Source organism: Rhamphochromis longiceps, unplaced genomic scaffold (genome assembly GCF_057381845.1).
Source record: "Rhamphochromis longiceps isolate RC_006_pf unplaced genomic scaffold, R_longiceps_female_GT1.1 unmapped_scaffold_4, whole genome shotgun sequence".
Lineage (NCBI taxonomy): Eukaryota > Metazoa > Chordata > Actinopteri > Cichliformes > Cichlidae > Rhamphochromis > Rhamphochromis longiceps.
In genome coordinates this window covers 2,178,210-2,197,841 of record NW_028187224.1, presented here as the reverse complement: position 1 = coordinate 2,197,841, position 19,632 = coordinate 2,178,210, and the positions used below count along the sequence as shown (strand labels likewise).

The 19,632-nt window shown below is 42.3% G+C and overlaps 1 protein-coding gene across 1 annotated transcript in view; it reads right to left on the bottom strand.

Moving 5' to 3' along the window:
* Positions 1-16,400, bottom strand: part of LOC146640662 (protein NLRC3-like) — a 21,849-nt gene extending 5,449 nt beyond the window's left edge. Inside the window, exons 1-7 of the mRNA XM_085400043.1 lie at positions 15,998-16,400; positions 14,194-14,323; positions 12,766-12,844; positions 12,418-12,604; positions 10,492-12,289; positions 9,825-9,998; positions 5,118-5,291 (exon numbers count right to left, since the gene is read on the bottom strand). Coding sequence (XP_085256169.1) covers positions 5,118-5,291; positions 9,825-9,998; positions 10,492-12,289; positions 12,418-12,604; positions 12,766-12,844; positions 14,194-14,312 — 2,531 coding nt within the window. The 5' untranslated portion in view covers positions 14,313-14,323; positions 15,998-16,400. The remainder of the gene's footprint in view (positions 1-5,117; positions 5,292-9,824; positions 9,999-10,491; positions 12,290-12,417; positions 12,605-12,765; positions 12,845-14,193; positions 14,324-15,997) is intronic.
* Between the last annotated feature and the right edge of the window lie 3,232 nt (positions 16,401-19,632).

Genomic DNA, 19,632 nt, shown 5'->3' with positions numbered 1-19,632 from the left:
GTTTCAGTGTATACTCAGTCGCTCTTGATGAGACCACAGACATCACCGACACTGCCCAGCTCCCAATGTATGTCCGTGGTGTTGATGACAGTTTTGAAGTGATGGAGGAGCTGCTCACAGTAATTCCAATGCATGGCCAGACCACCGCTCAGCAGATATTTACAAGCTGTGTGATGCCATTGAGAATGTTGGTTTGCCATGGAAGAGGTTTGTTGGAATAACAACAGATGGAGCGCCATCAATGACAGGGAGGAAACATGGACTGGTGGCACAAAACAAACTGGAAGAGGAAGGCGTGGAGGAGGCCATTGCTCTGCACTGCATCATCCATCAGCAGGTCCTTTGCAGCAAATGCCTGAAGTTTGACAATGTGATGTCTATTGTTGTGAAATGCATCAACCAAATCAGATCCAGGGGCTTAAAGCACCGAAGGTTCTGTGCTTTTTTAGAGGAAATGGAGTCAGAATATGGGGATGTGCTCGACTTCACTGAGGTACGTTGGCTCAGCAGGGGAAATGTATTAAAGAGACTTTTTGAGTTGAGAGCAGAAGTGAAGCCTTCATGGAGAAGGATGGAGTTAGTGTTCCTGTGCTAACTCATCCCAAATGGCTCATGGACTCAGCTTTTCTTGTTGATATGACACATGAGCTTAATGTACTGAACAAGACGTTACAAGGCCAGGGGCAACTTGTCAGTGCTGCCTATGACAACGTGAGAGCATTCTCCACAAAACTGGCGCTCTGGAAAGCTCAGCTCTCTCAGACAAACCTTTGCCATTTCCCAGCATGCAAGGCACTCGTGGATGCAGGCACACCATTCAGTGCTGACGAGTATGTTGATGTCATTTTGAGGCTACAGGAGGAATTTGATCACAGATTTGCTGACTTCAAGACACACAGAGCCACCTTTCACATTTTTGCGGACCCCTTCTCCTTTGATGTGCAAGATGCCCCTTCTGTGCTTCAAATGGAGCTCATTGAGCTGCAGTGCAACTCTGAACTCAAAGCAAAGTTCAGGGAGGTGAGTGGAAAAGCAGACAAGCTTGGACAATTTTTGAGAGACTTGAGCCCTAGTTTCCCTCGGCTTTCCCGAATGTTCAAGCGGACCATGTGCCTTTTTGGTAGCACATACTTGTGCCAAAAGCTCTTCTCCACTTTGAACTTCAATAAGTCCAAGTACAGGTCCAGACTTACGGATGATCAGCTTCAAGACATACTGAGGGTCGCAACTGCTTCCTCCCTCAGGCCAAATCTGGCTCGGCTATGCGAGAGGAAACGCTGCCAGGTCTCTAGTAGAGATGGACCGATCCGATATTACGTATCGTATCGGTCCGATACTGACCTAAATTACTGGATCGGATATCGGAGAAAAATAAAAAATTTAATCCGATCCATTAAATATCACGAAAGCACCTCACAAAACTTGCAACACGCCGTAACTCACCTCAGCACGTTAGCACGTCGGAGCAGTATGCATCACGTGATAGAGCGGCTGTGGCATGCGGGACCTGTCTGTGGTCTGGATAGCATGTGGAGCTTCGCTAGCAACCTGGCATTTCATCTTCGACAAAGTTATCCCCGAGAGAAGTAAAGCAAGTGTGTAAGTCCATCTCTGAATGTTTGTAAAGCATTCCCACGTTAAGCTTAACAAGCGACTGCCTCTTCTTGCTGCTACTTCAATCATGAAACTGCTTAATGATCAGCTGATCGGCTTTTCTGTCGCGAGTCCGTCTCTCTTCTTTGTTTTTGGCCCACTTTGCACCAGAAAGAGGAAACCAGCGGCTGAACAACAGCAGCACGTTTAAACTTGATAAGCTGTTGTTACAATTTATTTAATATTACTTTCTACACCAGGATCTTTTTCTACGTAGCTGATGGCTGGTAACTGTGCAGGGGCGGCTAAACTCTAGCAAAGTTTAGCCAGGGGGGCCGATAGGGCATTAACTGGGAAAAGGGGGCACAAAGACATACTTTTCTTTCTTATTCTCATTTAAAATGTCGAGCTTTTAATAAATAATTATCTGAATCTTACACCCAAAGTTTTAATTTGATGTAAAATGAATAGAAGTCAATTACTGTATATAGTGACTATTAAGTCTAATATATATACCCTAGTAAGCTATAGTACTTTTTACTTTGGGAAGGTACCATCTGTGCAGTCTGCAATTTTGTTGAAGAAAGATGTTGAATCTATTTAATATTTCTTGAAAAGTAATTGATTTCTGTGCATTTTTATTCACACTGCATCAAATTAAGGTTGATTACGTCGCTTAATCATCATGAGGTGGAGCGTGAGGGGTGGTTCCCTATATTTTATTTATTTATTTTTGTTGTTGCTGGGAGTTGGAACCCTATTAGTTAGGTTGCTTAATATTTACGCTAAGTACTCTTTAAAATACCAGAATAGGGAGGATGGTGTAGGTCTAAGTTTATTAGATTGATCAGTATTGCTGAACTATGAAATGTTTTTTTTGTATACAGGTATAACAGAATAGCTTTAGTGTAGTTGTTGTTTTAAACTTGAGTATGAACTTGCAGACTTGCAAAATGCAGCAAGATATTTTAAAAAACAGTTTTGTTGATTAAAAAACACTATATCGGATTCATATCGGTATCGGCAGATATCCAAATTTATGATATTGGTATCGGTATCGGACATAAAAAAGTGGTATCGTGCCATCTCTAGTCTCTAGCAGCAAGGAGTAGGCAAGAGAAGCCATGTTCAGAAGAACAGTTCATTTTCTACAGTGTTCCATTCATGTTCAGAAGAAGGTTATAGAACTGTTAATACAGACATTTCAATCTAAATACAGCAGATATAGAAGCCTGAAAGATACACACAAGTTCACTGACTAAAAACATCTTATTATTATTTTATTTATGTATTACAGATTGATTTATTTTCTTATTAATTCTTAATTTGTTTATTTATTTTTCATACTTTGTGTTAAAAAATAAAAATAAAGAGATTTGAGAAGATTGGAATTTTTTAACCATGCCTTTCTTGTGGAAAACCTAATGCGGCCCAGCCTCACCCAGACTCTGCCTGCAGCGGCCCCCAGCTAAATTGAGTTTGAGACCCCTGTCCTACACCATAAATCAGTAAGAGAGGGTACGACCTCTCTCATGGCCCCAAGTGGTGTGTGCATGCCAGAGCACTGTGGAAGGCACACAGAGTCTTTACACACTACTAAGGATCAAACCTCTATCATTATGCAATCAATTATACAACTCTAAGCATATATGAGTAAATATTTCTAAGCATCAATCAACAATATAAACCTTACAGCTGGTTTTAATAACAGAATTTATTTGTTTCTCAAATGAGAAAGAGCTATCGAGAAACACTCCTAAATCTTTAGTTCTGAACTTTTTCAGTGGGCCAAGGTCAACATTATTAGATAATGCTAATTCTTTTCCCTTACATTATAACAATGTGAGGAGTTAATGCTAAGTATACTGCCATTAGCGGCTAATTCTAATTAGGGGTGAATAATTATTAGTAGCTAATGCTAATATCGTTTTCTCTTCCCTTTTAACAATGTGAACAGCTAGTGCTAGGTAGGCTGATGCTATCAGCTAATGCTAATTTGACGTGAATTAGCATTATATTAGTGAGGAGTTAATGCTAAGTAGGCTGCCATTAGCTGCTAATGCTAATTTTAGATGAAAAAGCATTAGCAGCTAATGCTCATATTGTTTTCCTTTGCTTTGTAAGAATGACAGCAGCTAGTGATACGAAGTCTACCATTATTAACTATTGTTAATTTGATGTAAATTAGCATTATCCGATAATGGTAACCCTTTTCCCCTGCATTATAACGATGTCAGGAGTTAATGCTAACTAGGCTGCCATTAGGGGCTAACTCTAATTAGGTGAATAATTATTAGCAGCTAATGCTATTATTGTTTTCCCTTTTAACAATGTGAGCAGCTAATGCTAATTTGATGTGAATTAGCATTATATTAGTGAGCAGTTAATGCTAAGTAGGCTGCCATTATTAACTAATGCTACTTTGACGTGAATTAGCATTATGTGCTAATACTAATACTGTTTTCCCTTACTTTTTAACAATGTGAGCAGCTAATTCTAAGTACGCTCTTGTAAATAGGTAATTCTAATTTAGTGTGAATTACCATTATTCAATAATGCTAACACTGTTTTCTCTTACTTATTAAAAATGATAGTAGCTAATACTAATACTCTTTCCCGTTGGGTAACAACGATGTGAGGAGTTAATGCTAAGTAGGCTGCTTTTAGAGGCTTATTCTAATTAGGGCTGAATAACTATTAGTAGCTAATGCTAATATTGTTTTCTCTTTCCTTATAACAATATGAGCAGCTAATGCTAATTTGATATGAATTAGCATTATATTAGTGAGGAGTTAATGCTAAGTAGGCTACCATTAGCAGCTAAAGCTAATTTGAGGTGAATAAGCATTAGTAGCTTATGCTAATACCCTTTTCTCTTGTTTTAAAATGATGTGAGACGTTAATGCTAAATAGGCTTCCATGAGTGACTCCTTTCCCTTGCATTATAAAGATGTGAAGAGTTTATGCTAAGTAAGCTGCCATTAGCAGCTAATGCTAATACTGTTTTCCCTTTCTTTATACAACTTGAGCAGTTATTGCTAAGTAGGCCACTTTTCTCTGCTAAAGATTTCTGTGACCATGATAGAAACTCTGATAAGCTAATGCTGCTAAGCTAATGCTGTTTATGGGCCCTCTTAGAATCAATATTTCATTCTCATTCTGTTGTTTGAGAACAATAACAGAAAAATGTGCACTTCAGAACAAATTTATTGTGAATTCAGCTGTGAATGTACAGTTTGTCATTATTTAAGCTTCCATTTCCAAATGTTAGCTGACACTTTATTAGGTACACTGGCATCTATATCAGGTACACCTGTGACCTAAATGTTCCTGCAAACAGACTCCTTGGGGACCCCTACATAAATATCCATGAACTATCCAGCTAGACTAGTGTGTCTGTCCCTGAAAATATTCCTGCATGTGTGATTGTTCATGTGTCATCTGCAGGAAACAAACAGGAAGTGAGTGAAAGACACGGGAAATGTTTCCAGCTCTTCCTCCTCTATCAGATTTTCTCTCCATACCTGAGAGTGTCCAGTCTCCAGCCTGGATCCTTCAGTCCAGCCGACAGCAGCTTCATTCCTGAGAGACCTGGATGGTTGTAGCTCAGGTCCAGCTCTCTCAGATGGGAGGGGTTGGAGCTCAGAGCTGAGGCCAGAGAAGTACAGCCTTCCTCTGTGATCAGACAGCCTGACAGACTGCAGACACACAAAACAACAATCTATCTGTCAACAGTTGTTTTCTCTTTGTCACAATAACATCTATCCATCCATTATAACTTTATTTATAAGTGACAATACCCAACAGACAACAACAGTCATCTGAAGCTGTTTAACAGTGTAAGGTAACCGCCACCAGTGTGAGCAGCACTTGGTGATGGTGGGAAGAAGAACTCCCTTTGACACAAAGATCCTACCAGTGAAAACAGGCTCCAGGAGGAGCATCTACCATGACTGGTTGCAGGGTGAGGGGAAAGAGAAGAGATGAGCTCAGAGAGACAAGAACAAAACAGAGAGACAAAAGTTAAGGACATGCAGTAGTGACATATAAAAGCATCAGGAGTGAAAAGAGGGGAGAAGAAAGCAGAGCATCATGGGAAGTCCACCAACAGCCCGAGCCTATAGCAGCATAACTAAGGGATGGTTCAGGGTCACCTGATCCAGCTCGACCTATAAGTTTTATCAAAAAGGAAAGTTTGAAGCTGATCTTCAAAGTAGAGAGGGCGTCTGTCTCCTGAACTCAAACTGGGAGCTGCTGCCACACCCAGTCCAACATAGCCAGGCTTTCTTTGCTGCTTTGACAAAACCTCAAATCCCAGTCAGAGATGGTGAGCATCATCACAGTGATGATCATTTCTCTGTAACCCAGGCTTTCTGCTTCAGGATCTGTGCACGCTCACAGAACAAGGAGAACTTTAAACATCATTTCACTAAATGGATGGACTGAGCTCAGCCTACAGATGAACTGGTGCCAGAGATCATAAAGAACATCAGTCAAATTCAACACTTTAATGGAAATATGAGATTAATGCTGCAGACAATCATGAAGCTGCTGAATTCATGAACATCAAGAATGCAGCGAGTGGTAAAATAAAGATTTGACCTCAGTGTGCTCAGTGTTCCTGTCTATTCCTAACATATTCCTAACATGATAGCTGCACTTTAGAGCTCTAAAACTGGAACTGACACATGTTTAAACTCCACATGTTACTCAGTACATTCAGTTCTGACACTCGCCCACAGTCCAACAAAGGAAACATGGAGATCACATCAGTTTGTCACCAAAGTCTAATTATTAGGGCAACTTAACCTGTTATAATCTCGTTAACTCATTAACTGATTAACGTCAGCAATTATTTTAATCACAGTTTTTAAAATCATGATTATTGTGAAAGTGCTCACTGGCTCTGAATATAACAGCCATGGGTCACAGGAGGGATGTTGATCAGTGCTGGCTTGAAATGGGCGTCATTATGCATCTCAGCCAATGGGAGCATTGAGGGTGGGCCTAATACTACTGCAGCGCTCACATGACCCAGGACAGAGAGAAAGGGGCGGGGACAGAAACATGGAGACAGGTACAGATCTTTGACATGTTCATTTTAAACTGTTCCAGGAGGCAGTGTTGATACAACTAAAGTTATCTGTTGTTGAAGAAGTCGGTCTGAGGAACGTTCTTAGGATCAACAAATGACGGCATGTATGAGCCTCAAGACGCAGCATCACAAGAAGAACACATGAGCTGTAGAAAAAGGAGAGACTACGAAAGCCACGGCGTTACAACATGAACATGCTTGATCAGAGTGTGATTGTGAACAGGAGGAAGACTCAGCTGAGAACAGTGTGGTGGATACAGAGCAGAGCCCACCATCAGTACAGAGGCCTGTCCATTAGAGTGCTGCTCCAACATGCAGCACATGTACTTGGCCACAGCTGCAACATCTGTACCTGTGAAAGCTTCTTCTCTGTTGCTGCTCATATTGTGCAGAAGAAGAGAGTTTCTTTATCATCAGAAAATGTCAATGAGCTTGTGAGTCTTAGCAGCTGGCTCGGTGCAGAGGAGGAAGAACATGTCAGTCAGAGGAAGATAAATGCAGTTCATGTTGTCAACTCAACCTGGACTGTTGAAAGAGTTTTTCTTTGTCTGGTTTCTGACTGAGATTCTCCAAAGGAAATCCAGCACAAACACACACTTCACACACTCAAAGTCCTGCACAGTAAATGAGCTGATGAGCGTTTGTGCTGCTGCCTGATAACAGAACAATAGTTCTGCTGCTTCCTGTTCTGCAAACACACATTTATAAATGTTCACTTGCTGTTGATCAAAGGTATGTTGGTGGCTCTGGACGCTGAGGGAACTTTGTAAAAAACTAGATCAAATGTTAACGTCCTGGCAGAGGCAAAGAACTTTGATTTGATATTTGATTAGATTCATGTTTCAGCTCAGACTGACAGAAATATTTGAACTGCTGCTGTGTTAAAGGGAACACTGCTGTTAGAAAGCACCTGATCTGTTTCTGCACACTGAATGTTGCACTTCTCATACTGCAGTACTATTAAAATAAGTACACAATACACTACTTTTGAACTCATGATTGAATGTTGCTGTAACAAAGCCATTAATGTGATTCACAGTGTTCATGGTTTCCCAGCACAACAAATGATTGCACAAGTGTGACTGATCCACTTTCTAATGTGTGTGTAGCCCACACTGTGTGTCACTGTGTCACAGGTGAGTCTGTGTGTCCAGGTTCTATGAGGACAACAGGATATAGTGACTGAGTCCAGCAGCTTAAAGTCTGACTCCATCCTCCATTTAAATAACTCACAGCAACAACTGAATAGCTTTGCCTTTGTGTAGCTGACACTTCATTTTAATGTCCTTCTATTCTGGTTCATCTGGTCTCAGTTTCTATAAGCACACAGGTTTCATCAGGACTCTATGACCTCAGTAATCTTTGCTGGGCCTTAATGCTCTGAACAAAGCTGCACATCACAAGACTAAATAGAAATGAATCAGTCTTTCATTCTCACTGCTGTTTGACTTCAGCTCTCAATGTCCCACCATAACCCATGGAAAGAATTACTGTCCATCCAGGCTGCTGAACATGAAGCTGATGAAGGTGGAGTATTGTGAGGGCTGATGGAGATGATGAATCCAGGAGCAGTGGGTGGATGGCAGCATCAGCATGAAGGATCAGTGTGAGAACACATCATCATCCACAAAGGAAACCAGTCTGAGTGTCTGACGCTCTTGTTAGAAAGACGCAGTCCCAGCAGTTAGCTTGTCTGCTAGTTAGCTGAGAGCTAACTCACTTGTACATTGAATACCAAACTGTGTAAACCAGGGGTGTCAAACATATGGCCCGTGGGCCAAATCCAGCCCTTGAGATAATTTCATATGTCAAATATTGATGAATTTTCAGGCTTGCTGATAATCAATGTGAGCACGGCTGAGATGTTATTCTGATGAGCAAACCATGTGGCCAAACACTTTAAGAGACAGACTGGGATCATACCATTATGTGAAAGAGGACGGAAATGTCCCATAGACAGCAAGGGTAGTGGTAGAGACCAGTACACAGAGAAATGGGAGCTGTATTGAAATGCAAGCGTGTCAGGAAAGAGTGAAAAGGCAAAATGAGCAGCATCTGGCTGCATTTCAGTGATATTGGAGACCACAAAGCTGAGTGCAACATTTATACAGGAGATATACAGGAGACGCTGAGAGCAGAACCGATAAAATTAGGAGCTGGCTAAAGTGAGACCCATTTTTATTTCCACCCATTTTCCATTGTGGAGGACAAAAGGTTTCAAACTGGTCCAGGTCTTAAACCTCACGTGTTCTTCCTAATAGCAGTAAATGGATAAAAATAAGGCTTTTATGAAAACACTGAATAAAACTTGCTGCCTTTAAAAAGACTAAATGTACAGTTCAGTATTGAATACTACATAAAATAAACTATATATAAAGTGTGTCTGAATGGCAGAGATGCAGAAATATGTGCATGTAGCACAGAGCCACGGCTCAGTGTCTGAATGAGTCTCACAGACCTGAATGTGCTGTTGAAGCCATTTATAATTATAACGTAATTCTTTACTCGTTTGATCTGCTCCTTACCACAAGCCACCAGACGTAGAAGGTTTTGGACTTTTAACTATATTTTCTGAAGTTTTACAACTTTTCTTACTGTTAAAAACCTCGTTATGGCCATTCATGCTGTACAAAGTAATTAGACATGTGTGGTATCAACAGAAACGTCAGGATCTCAGCTAAAAGTTCACAAAACCATCTCAACAACCACCAAACAGCTAAAACAGCAGGTGAACAGATCACACAAAAAAGATGTAAACACAAATCCCCCTGATCATCTGTTTTTTAAACATGAAGTGTAGTTTTGGACGTTCATTTACTGCTGGTTCAGTGAATTTTGGTTGGACAGTGATGAAACCTGCAGCCTCAGAATCTGTGAGAAGTCTGCTTTCAGCACGCAACAGCATTGTTGTGTTGTGTGCTGTGGATTCACCTCTGCAAACTCATCACTGTTTCACCATCATATTTTCTACTTAGACAATAACAAAGGAAGCAGTTCCCAGGAACTACTTCCTGTCTTGTTAACATAAGAGTATGTTGCCCTTCAAAACACCTCCACTTCTCCTCTTATTAGAGGACTGCCTTATTATTAATCTGCTAATTCTGTCAGTTGATGAAAGAAAAATGCTTGATCTCACCTGAGAGTTTCCAGTGTACAGTGTGGACTCTTCAGTCCTTCAGACAGAAGCTTCACGCCTGAATCCTTCAGGTTGATGTTACTCAGGTCCAGCTGTCTCAGATTAGAGGTCTGAGAGCTGAGACCTGAGGCCAGAGCTTCACAGCTTCTCTCTGACAGGTCACAGTGACTCAGTCTGAAAAATAACAGATAAACAATTACAAAAATAAAACACTTATGTTGAAGCGTAATGAGATACTATTATATTTAGCAATATTTAATCTTGTTTTGTCAGGAAACTGAGCACTGATGCAGAGCAACATGTGGAGAGAATCAGAGGAGAAGAAGTGAAGAGAGAACAGCAGTAAAACAACACTGAATTGTTCAGTGTGCTTTTGATATCAACAGAATGTGTCAAATTTCTTTATTTTGTATTTGTTTTAGTAGAATTGATGATTATCACTTAGATAACAACCACAGGCCAGGTCTAAATTGCACTTTGGTGACAGTTACACCCAGAAATATTTCAGAAACGTGGACAATTTGTGCTCCATTGTATTCAGTATTGAACAAACTGAGTACCGATGACCACTTAATATTTTTGATATTTTATTTGAGTTGTTCCACCTGATCTGTGTTAACTAGAATAAACATTTAAAAGCTAAAGCTATGATCACATATGTACTTACAGAGCTTTGTTGGAGGCTTTGACCACTGGCAGCAGCCTCAGAAGAGCCTCCTCTGAAGCAGAGTATTTCTTCAGGTCAAACACATCCAGATCTTCTTCTGATGACAGTAAGATGAAGACCAGAGCTGACCACTGAGCAGGAGACAGTTCATCTGTGGAGAGACGTCCTGATCTCAGGGACTGTTGGATCTCCTCCACTAGAGAACGATCATTCAGTTCATTCAGACAGTGGAACAGATTGATGCTTTTCTCTGCAGACAGATTCTTACTGAGCTTCTTCTTGATGTACTGAACTGTTTTCTTATTGGTCAGTGAGCTGCTTCCTGTCTGTGTCAGCAGACCTCGTAGGAGAGTCTGATTGGTCTGCAGTGAAAGACCCAGGAGGAAGCGGAGGAACAAGTCCAGGTGTCCATTTGGACTCTGTAAGGCCTTGTCCACAGCACTCTGGTAGAAGTGTTTCTTTGCAGAATCTCCTGTTTCAGACTTCTGGGAGGTTGTTTGTTGTTGTTCCAGCAGATTGAGTCCAGAGTTGATGAAGGTCAGATGGACATGAAGAGCAGCCAGAAACTCCTGAACACTCAGATGGATGAAGCAGAACACCTTGTCCTGGTACAGTCCTCTCTCCTCTTTAAAGATCTGTGTGAACACTCCTGAGTACACTGAGGCTGCTCTGATATCGATGCCACACTCTGTCAGGTCTGATTCATAGAAGATCAGGTTTCCTTTCTGCAGCTGATCAAAAGCCAGTTTTCCCAGAGACTCCATCATCTTCCTGCTCTCTGGACTCCAGTGTGGATCTGTCTCAGCTCCTCCATCATACTTGACCTTCTTCACTTTGGCCTGAACCACCAGGAAGTGGATGTACATCTCAGTCAGGGTGTTGGGCAGCTGTCCTCCCTCTCTGGTTTCCAGCACATCCTCCAGAACTGTAGCAGTGATCCAGCAGAAGACTGGGATGTGGCACATGATGTGGAGGCTTCGTGATGTCTTGATGTGGGAGATGATCCTGCTGGCCTGCTCCTCATCTCTGAATCTCTTCCTGAAGTACTCCTCCTTCTGTGGGTCAGTGAACCCTCTGACCTCTGTCACCATGCCAACACAGACAGGAGGGATCTGATTGGCTGCTGCAGGTCGTGTGGTTATCCAGAGGCGAGCAGAGGGAAGCAGTTTCCCCCTGATGAGGTTTATCAGCAGCACATCCACTGAGGTGGACTTTCTAGGGTCAGTTAGGATTGTAGTTTTGTGGAAGTCCAGAGGAAGTCGACACTCATCCAGACCATCAAAGATGAACACAACCTGGAAGTCTTCAAAGCTGCAGATTCCTGCTTCTTTGGTTTCAGTAAAGAAGCGATGAACAAGTCCCACCAAGCTGAACTTTTCCTCTTTCAGCACATTCAGCTCTCTGAAAGTGAATGGAAATATGAACTGGATGTCCTGGTTGGCTTTGTCTTCAGCCCAGTCCAGGCTGTATTTCTGTGTTAAGACTGTTTTCCCAATGCCAGCCACTCCCTTTGTCAGCACTGTTCTGATTGGTTCATCTCTTCCAGGTGAGGCTTTAAAGATGTCTTCTTGTCTGATGGTTGTTTCTGGTCTGTCTGGTTTCCTGGATGCTGTTTCAATCTGTCTGACCTCATGTTCATCATTGACCTCTGCAGTCCCTCCCTCTGTGATGTAGAGCTCTGTGTAGATCTGATTCAGGAGGGTTGGGTTTCCTGCTTTAGCGATGCCCTCAAACACACACTGGAACTTCTTATTCAGGGTGGATTTAAGGTTACGATGACAAACTGGAGCTTGAAGCTCTGAATGAGAAGAAAAATAAACACTCAATTCCAAAAAGAACTAATCTTTAAAATATGTTGCTCCATCTTCCATCTCTGGAAAATGTTCATTTATCCAGCAGCTTAAATCTTTAGATAAATCCTCTTACTGCTCTGCAGACGGTCAGCCAGCTCCTCCTGCTTCATTCTCCTCAGGAAGTCCACTGTGATCTTCACAAACGCCTCTCTGCTGCTGCTCCTCTGACTCTCTAAGCATTCTGGGTAATCTGGACTCAGAACCTTCTGGATCTTCTTCAGCTCGTTCTTCACAAAAGTGATGATGTTGTCCTCCAGCAGCTGGAACAGAATATTTATGAATGAGCCAATCAGACTGAAATCATGGAGCCAAACATCAGATCCATGTTGGACACACTGACGATCCACTGGTCTACAAAGAGCAGCATGGAGATGACTGTGAACAGAACAGATGTAACAGTAGTTGTTGTACATGTACAGACCATAAATATGGAGTCCAGCTGTGTTTGATGCTGCTGGGCAGACTGACCACTGGGAACCTCTGAGCTCTGCTGCTCCACTCTGTGGAGGAACCATGAAGGATTAGATCAACACAGGATAAAGATCCAGGAGTTTCTGCTCAAATAACTTCATCTGAATCAAGTCTGTCAAGTTTTAAACTCTCAGATTGTGAACATATCAGTAATTTTCAGTCTGTTTTCATGGACGTCCTTTCAGTGGTGATGTCAGGGATGATTTTGAAGAAGCTCATCAAACTGAACCATCAGCAGATCACTGCTCCAAAACCAGAACATGATCCGAGTCTCCCTCCACCACCAGAACACCAGCTTTACTAACGTGGTAGATCAGTGTAGTACAGATCAATAACTGATGAGTCATTTGATCAAAATCACTGAGTGCTTCACGTCTGACCCTCTGATGCTTCTGTAGACATTTTGCATATTTAATGAATGTCTGACAGTTTTACATTCATTCTATGAACACAGTGGAAATGTTGTGTTATAGTCTCCATGTTGTTTCCAGCATCATAAATTCTTAAGTTCAGAAAATTAGATTCTTTCTTCACAGCTGAAAAACAACAACATTTATTCTCTATTGAAATCTGCATCGTCCACTCCAAAGGTCACAATCTGAAGGTAACATCTGGTTTTGTTCCCTGTGGTTAACTCTGAGCATCAGTATGGTGGGATTTATCCACTACATCCACACCACTGTGGTTCAGTGTTGTCCTGATGGAGTAACAGCAGCCAGTATGATCCAGGCTTTAGCTGCTGGGTCTCTGTGTGACCTCTCAGACTGTTTAACAGATCAGACACAAAGAGAATCAGAGCAGCTCTGTTCTTTAAAGACAAACATGAACCCACTCAGGTCACACTTTCCCCACAGATATGAGCATCACTGTCCTCAAACAGCAAATGACCAAGTCGAACATTTGGATCTTTTCTCTTTCATTCTTTTCTTTTTAATGAATCTTTGTAACAATCTGAGGATGTTTCAGGTCATATTTATCCAGGAAACACAAACATGTAAAGGAGTCATCACAGCTCTCTGACCTCGTTGCTCCAGGTTCACCACTGAAGTTTGGATTGCTATCTTTGGACCGGTCACTCCTCACAGACGGACAGCTGGACCCTGCAGACTGTGACCTCTGACCTCTGCAGACACAAACATGATTGAAGCAGCTGTGATCACACAGACTGCAGATAATGCAGCTGTTTCCTGTCAGTAACATCCTCTTAGATTAGAGTTCAGCTTTTTACAGGAAAACTGGACAAAAGTGATTTTTGTTACAAACTCATTTTCATTTCCTCTCAGCTCACAAACACAGTCAGACAATCAACCAGAGTCAACACTGATTATAATGTCAGTGCAGAATTATTTCTGTTACTCAGTGAGTTCAGCTCTCTGACCTCGTTGCTCCAGGTTCACCACTGAAGTTTGGATTTTGACCTTTGGACCGGTCACTCCTCACAGACGGACAGCTGGACCCTGCAGACTCTGCTCTGTCCTCCTCTTCCTCCATCATCATCTTCAGTCAGTCTGAGAGGTAAACCACAAACACTCAGTGAGTTCACATTAACAGAAGTAACTGAGTTACAGTCGCTGACCTCTGACCTGTCATGTGACCATGAAACCAGGTCAATATATCTGTAGGTTCAGTCATCCAGGTCATGTGATCTAAGGAGCTTGGAGAGAAAAGAGACGTCTTTAAGTTTCTGGAAGACGTTTCATCTGAGAAGCTTCTTCAGCTCTAAAACCAAACGGTGGAGAGTCCCAGATATTTAAACCTGAGAGGGAAAGAAAGCATGTCGCTGACCCACCACTGATGTTATTTCAAGGAGGAAACTGAGAGCCTTTGCACCAGGAGCACAAACATCAGCTCCAGCAATGATCCACTGATGTGTTTTTATTCCATGTATGAATGTTGTTATTGACAGAGATGACGTTTGTGTGTCAGTGATGCAGTGACTGTTGTTGTTACCTGTACAGGCTGGTTAGACTCTATGAAACAGATCATACAGATCTCTGCATGTTAGAAGAGACTATTAAAGGTCATGAATGAGACAAAGGCAGGGAGGCGTCCTTTACAGCTAAACAGCAGAGTGAGAGAACAGCCAGCACCTCTACATTTATCACATTATACAGCACATGTATGATACTGACAGGGATGAGAAGAATTTAGTGATTCTGATCCCATCATTGATATTACTTATTGATTCTCAGTAGCTCTGCTCTGACAGTCACCACCATCACTGAGCAGCATATCAAAGACATTTGTGCACATTAACTGCATGTTGTGGCTCAAATGTTTGTGCATGTTGGAGGCATTTCCTCTTTGTTGTGATCAGTGTGGGTCATTACTCAAAACAGTCATTATTACACATATTACACAGAACACTTTAATTAAAAGTAATGGAGTACGTTACTTCATTACTCCTCATAACATTACTTTGATGTTACTGTGTGAAATGAACAAATGAGCATGTAACAACATAAAGCTGAGGTACAGCCCCACACACCAACACAGATCCTGATGAGGTCACGTGATGTTTCTCTGAGTGTTTATGAACACAAATCAAAGATGAAACAGCACAAAGACACTTCAAAGTGATTCTACTGTAGAAACATGAACAGGTAGAAACCTGCAGCCTGACTGCTCATCACTTTGTTACCTGTTCAAGTTCAGCAGCAGCAGCTCACTTTATCACGGTGCTGGTCTGGGGTCAGTGTTTACTCAGCTTTAACCTCACTCTGGGTTCTTGGCTAGCTTAGTGTTAGCTTAGTGTTAGCTTAGCGTTAGCTTAGCATTAACATGCTGTCAGGTGTCTCGTGTGTAAATATTAATCACAGTGACAGTAAAGGAGGTAAAGGGCTGTGACGTCATCACGTACGCTGCGTCCTCTGTGGGCTCTGAGTGAACTCAAAGTACAAACTACAAGTACACAAACACGAACGTAGCTCAGAGTGGCGGACACACTCGGCCTCGTTGGTCCAGCTGTGAGTCCGTTACCGTGAACTATGGAGCGGCAGATTTGTGCTGAACTAAGCTGCACACAGCTGATGTTAGCCAGGAAACATTACACACTGACTTTAATGGAGAGACCGGAAATACAAACACACACAGTTTGTTGTGTGAAGAAATCAAACACGAGCTGAACAAACAGTAAAGTTCCTAAAGACAAACTGTTAAAGGAGGAAACAAAGCAAACTTACAGTTTCTTCACACACCAACAACAAGCTCCACTCCACACCTGGACACTAAACACGGACACACAGGTGAGCTGCTTCCTGGAAGGAGGCGGGGCTCCACCTGAAACTCAGCACAGGTGGGAGGGGCTCAGCTCTGTGTGTGCTGATGTGTTAACTTTAAAAATATGCCGTCTGACTGCTCAGACTGAGTCAGAGTAAAGTTCACATGCTGACGTGTGGAGACATGAAACCTTGTTGTAGCTGCAGGTGTGAACACACTGATCCCAGATCAGCTCTGCTGTATTTGTAACATGAACATTTCTGCTGCAAAGCTTCAAATGTTCAGCATGTTTCTCTGTTTCCAGTCTATAGATCCAGTCACACTTTCTACCTTCACCTGTGCAGTAAAGACTGAGAGCAGAGCTGAAAGCAAGCGTCCAATCAGGGAGCAGCATCAACACCTGAGCTTCATTCAGACTCTGTTATTGAAGATGTTGTTGGTACAAAGTTCATCTGCTGCTCACATGAATCCATGAAAGATTTATTTCACTGAATGTTTCTTCAAAGCTCATTTCAACCTGTTGAAGTCATGAATGAAAGTGCAGACTGAGAGTGGATCACATGATGTTTGAGGTGTGTCATGTGACATGTTCAGTATTGTCACACATGTCTAGATTGTCCCTGATATCATAACTGCTCAAACACTGATGATTATATTTGAAGAATTATTCCTGATGGCAGCAAAGTTTGAATGGAGCTCTCTGTCTGTGCTGATTTGTCGCCCTCTGGAGGTCAAAGCACAAACTGCATGATGTCACTGTAACCACCACAGTGACAGGAAGTGTTTTTATGACTGAAACACTGAAATGATGCTAACGGCTGTCGTTAGGCTCACTGACAGCAGTGCTGATGTGTTCATGTCAAACACTGGCTCAGGTCAGACTCCTTCATCCTTCTCCAGCGTGAGGCCGCCCTCAGACCCACAGGAGCTCTGACCTTTGACCTGCTGACCCTAACCATTTTAGTCTTGTTGCATCTGCAAATCCATCCAAACTGTAGCCGAGCAAAAGAAGCTGGAAGCTGTTCTATGAATGATGTTGTTGAAGGAGCTTGGAAAGAAAAGCGTCTGGACTTCTTTAAGTTGCTTGAAGAGGGACATGGACGTCTTAACGCCCACTTACATCCTGGGACATTTGATCACAGGAAATCACATGATGGGGTGGGGCTAGATCTCACAATGGGTTCACCCAAAACCTTGGCTGATTGTGACCCACACCCGTTCTCACACCGTGGCTCGTGTGATTAGGTAGAGGATCAACAGGGGCTCCGTGTCCCTGAATTTAAACTGAATCTAAACACACCGTGCACAATGCCAAGTTAGATAATGGTTAAAAGAACAAGATAAGAATAAATAAAAAGATAAAATAAGGATAAAAAATAACTTAAAAAAATAAAATAAAAAGATAAATAACTGCAAATAAGTACAAATAAGTAACTGAAGACACGTGTGGTCTGCAGATGTCGATGTACATGGATGTACATGGAGTTTAATGTGCAAAATGAACTTAGTGTGCAAAGTGACCTGATGTGCAAACTGCAGTTTGAGGTCGGTCAGCTGTTCAGGAGTCTGATAGCAGTGGGGAAGATGGAGTTGTTGAGTCTGGATGTTCTACATTTCACACTTCTGAACCTTCGTCTCGAGGGCAGAGGTGTGTCTCTCCTCTGGACTCTGTGATGGTAGCTGCTCTGCAGAGAGGGCAGCGGGGTCCTGATGATCTTCTCCACAGTTGTTATCACTCTCTGCAGGCGTTTGCGGTTTGCAGTAGTGCTGCCGTACCATGCAGTGATGCAGCTGTCAGGCTGCTCTCCACAGTGCAGCTGTAGAACCTGCTGAGGATCTTGGCCAACATACCAAATTTCCTCAGCCTCCTCAGGAAATACAGCAGCTGCTGAGCCTTCTTGACCAGCTGTGTGAGTTTGAGTCCCTCACTGACTCAAACTCCTTCAGTGACACTTGCAGCCTTGCAGATTAGTTTGCTGATCCTGATGCATCTCTGGAGCTGATGCTGTCCCCCAGCAGACAACAACAACATAGATGCTCTCACTAGTCCACTTTACCCTCTAATCACATCTCTGACATCTGCAGGTTGCTCCATAGAGACTCTTGTGCAATGCCAGGTGTTTGTGTTTGTCTGTAGGTACACATTAGATATGACCATAGACGCACACACACAAGTGAACACAGCAGCACAGATGGTTTCCACCTGCTTCCCTCTTTCTTCACACAACTGTGAGGATGATGAAGAGGTTTCAGGACGAGGTGGTCAGCAAGCACAGGATAAAGCAGGGCCATGAAACTCTCTGGTGCAGCAGATGTTTAATCAGACTCAGCTTTAGGCTTCTTTTCCCACCTGGCAGCAAAGTAACAGCTTCACTAATGTGAACAGTCACAATGTTAAACGTTTCTATATCTTCATATATTTTTATCTGTTGATGCTGCAGAATAAAGTCTGTTAACAGAGTGCAGGATGTGTAGAGCAGGTCCAGCTCTCCCTTTACTGTGTCCACTTTCATCAGCCCCTGTGAAGTGACACAGAGTGCATGTGTGTCTGTCAGCTGTTGTTTGTTGTGAAGGATGGAACAAATGAACACACACTTTTAGAGAAATCTGAAAAAGCAACACGTGCTTGGGCTCCTTCTGTGCTCGTCTTCATTAATGCTGATCTTTCTTTCCTGTTTGTTCTTTGGCACAAGCTTCAGTCTTTTCTCCCAGGGCTCCTTCACACTTAGAAACACACCTACATTCATTTATACACAAACATCATGAAACAAAGGCTTTGTAAAAGAGGACACGAGATCCTCTCTGAACAGCACATTCATATCAAACACAGGACTGAACAGGATATACTGAGTCTGTGCTGTTTTCATTGTTACTTGCTGAGTATTTTTCCAGTGTTTGAAATGTGACTCAAGTCTGATTCTTCTACTGTGTGTGAACTCTAAGCAGCTGCATTAAACAGCTGCTTTTCAAACCAGGCTCAATCCTATGACTCTGTGAATGTAAACTTTTGTCACCTGCATGAATAACAATCCTTGATCTAGTCAGGACTGCAGTGCTCCTGTGATCCCAGCTTATAGATGGAGGCTAGCATGAGAGGCTCAGCAGCTAAAGCAGCACACCTGGGTCTCCCAGCCTATTAAAAGCAGCCCTTTGCTTCACCTGCTTCACTAAACATTATTATTATTATTTAAGCAGAGTGGTGTGATTCATGTAGGCATTGCTGTGTGACAGGAGGACTTTTCTTGAAACAGCTCGTGTGACGTGAGCTGACGTAAAAACAGTGATGTTAGCTTGATTCTCTTGGCTAAAACTATTTTAAAAAGAGGGTCAATCATGCAAATCTGCCAATAGAAGCCAAAGTTACAGCCCCTCAGAGTTTAAAGAGAAAAGGCCCGTTTCCAACACTCGGTTGTGCAAAGGGAAACAGGCCCACAGTGCCTGAGTGTGTGGGTAATTCTTCAAATAATATTCAAAAGCAAACATTTTTAAGCATGTAAATAAAATTCAATCATTTCTGCTCTTCAATACCTAAGAAATGAAAACTGGCAGATGGTCCCAAAATGTGAAACGCCTGGCTATCTGTGCATTTAGTGCTGCA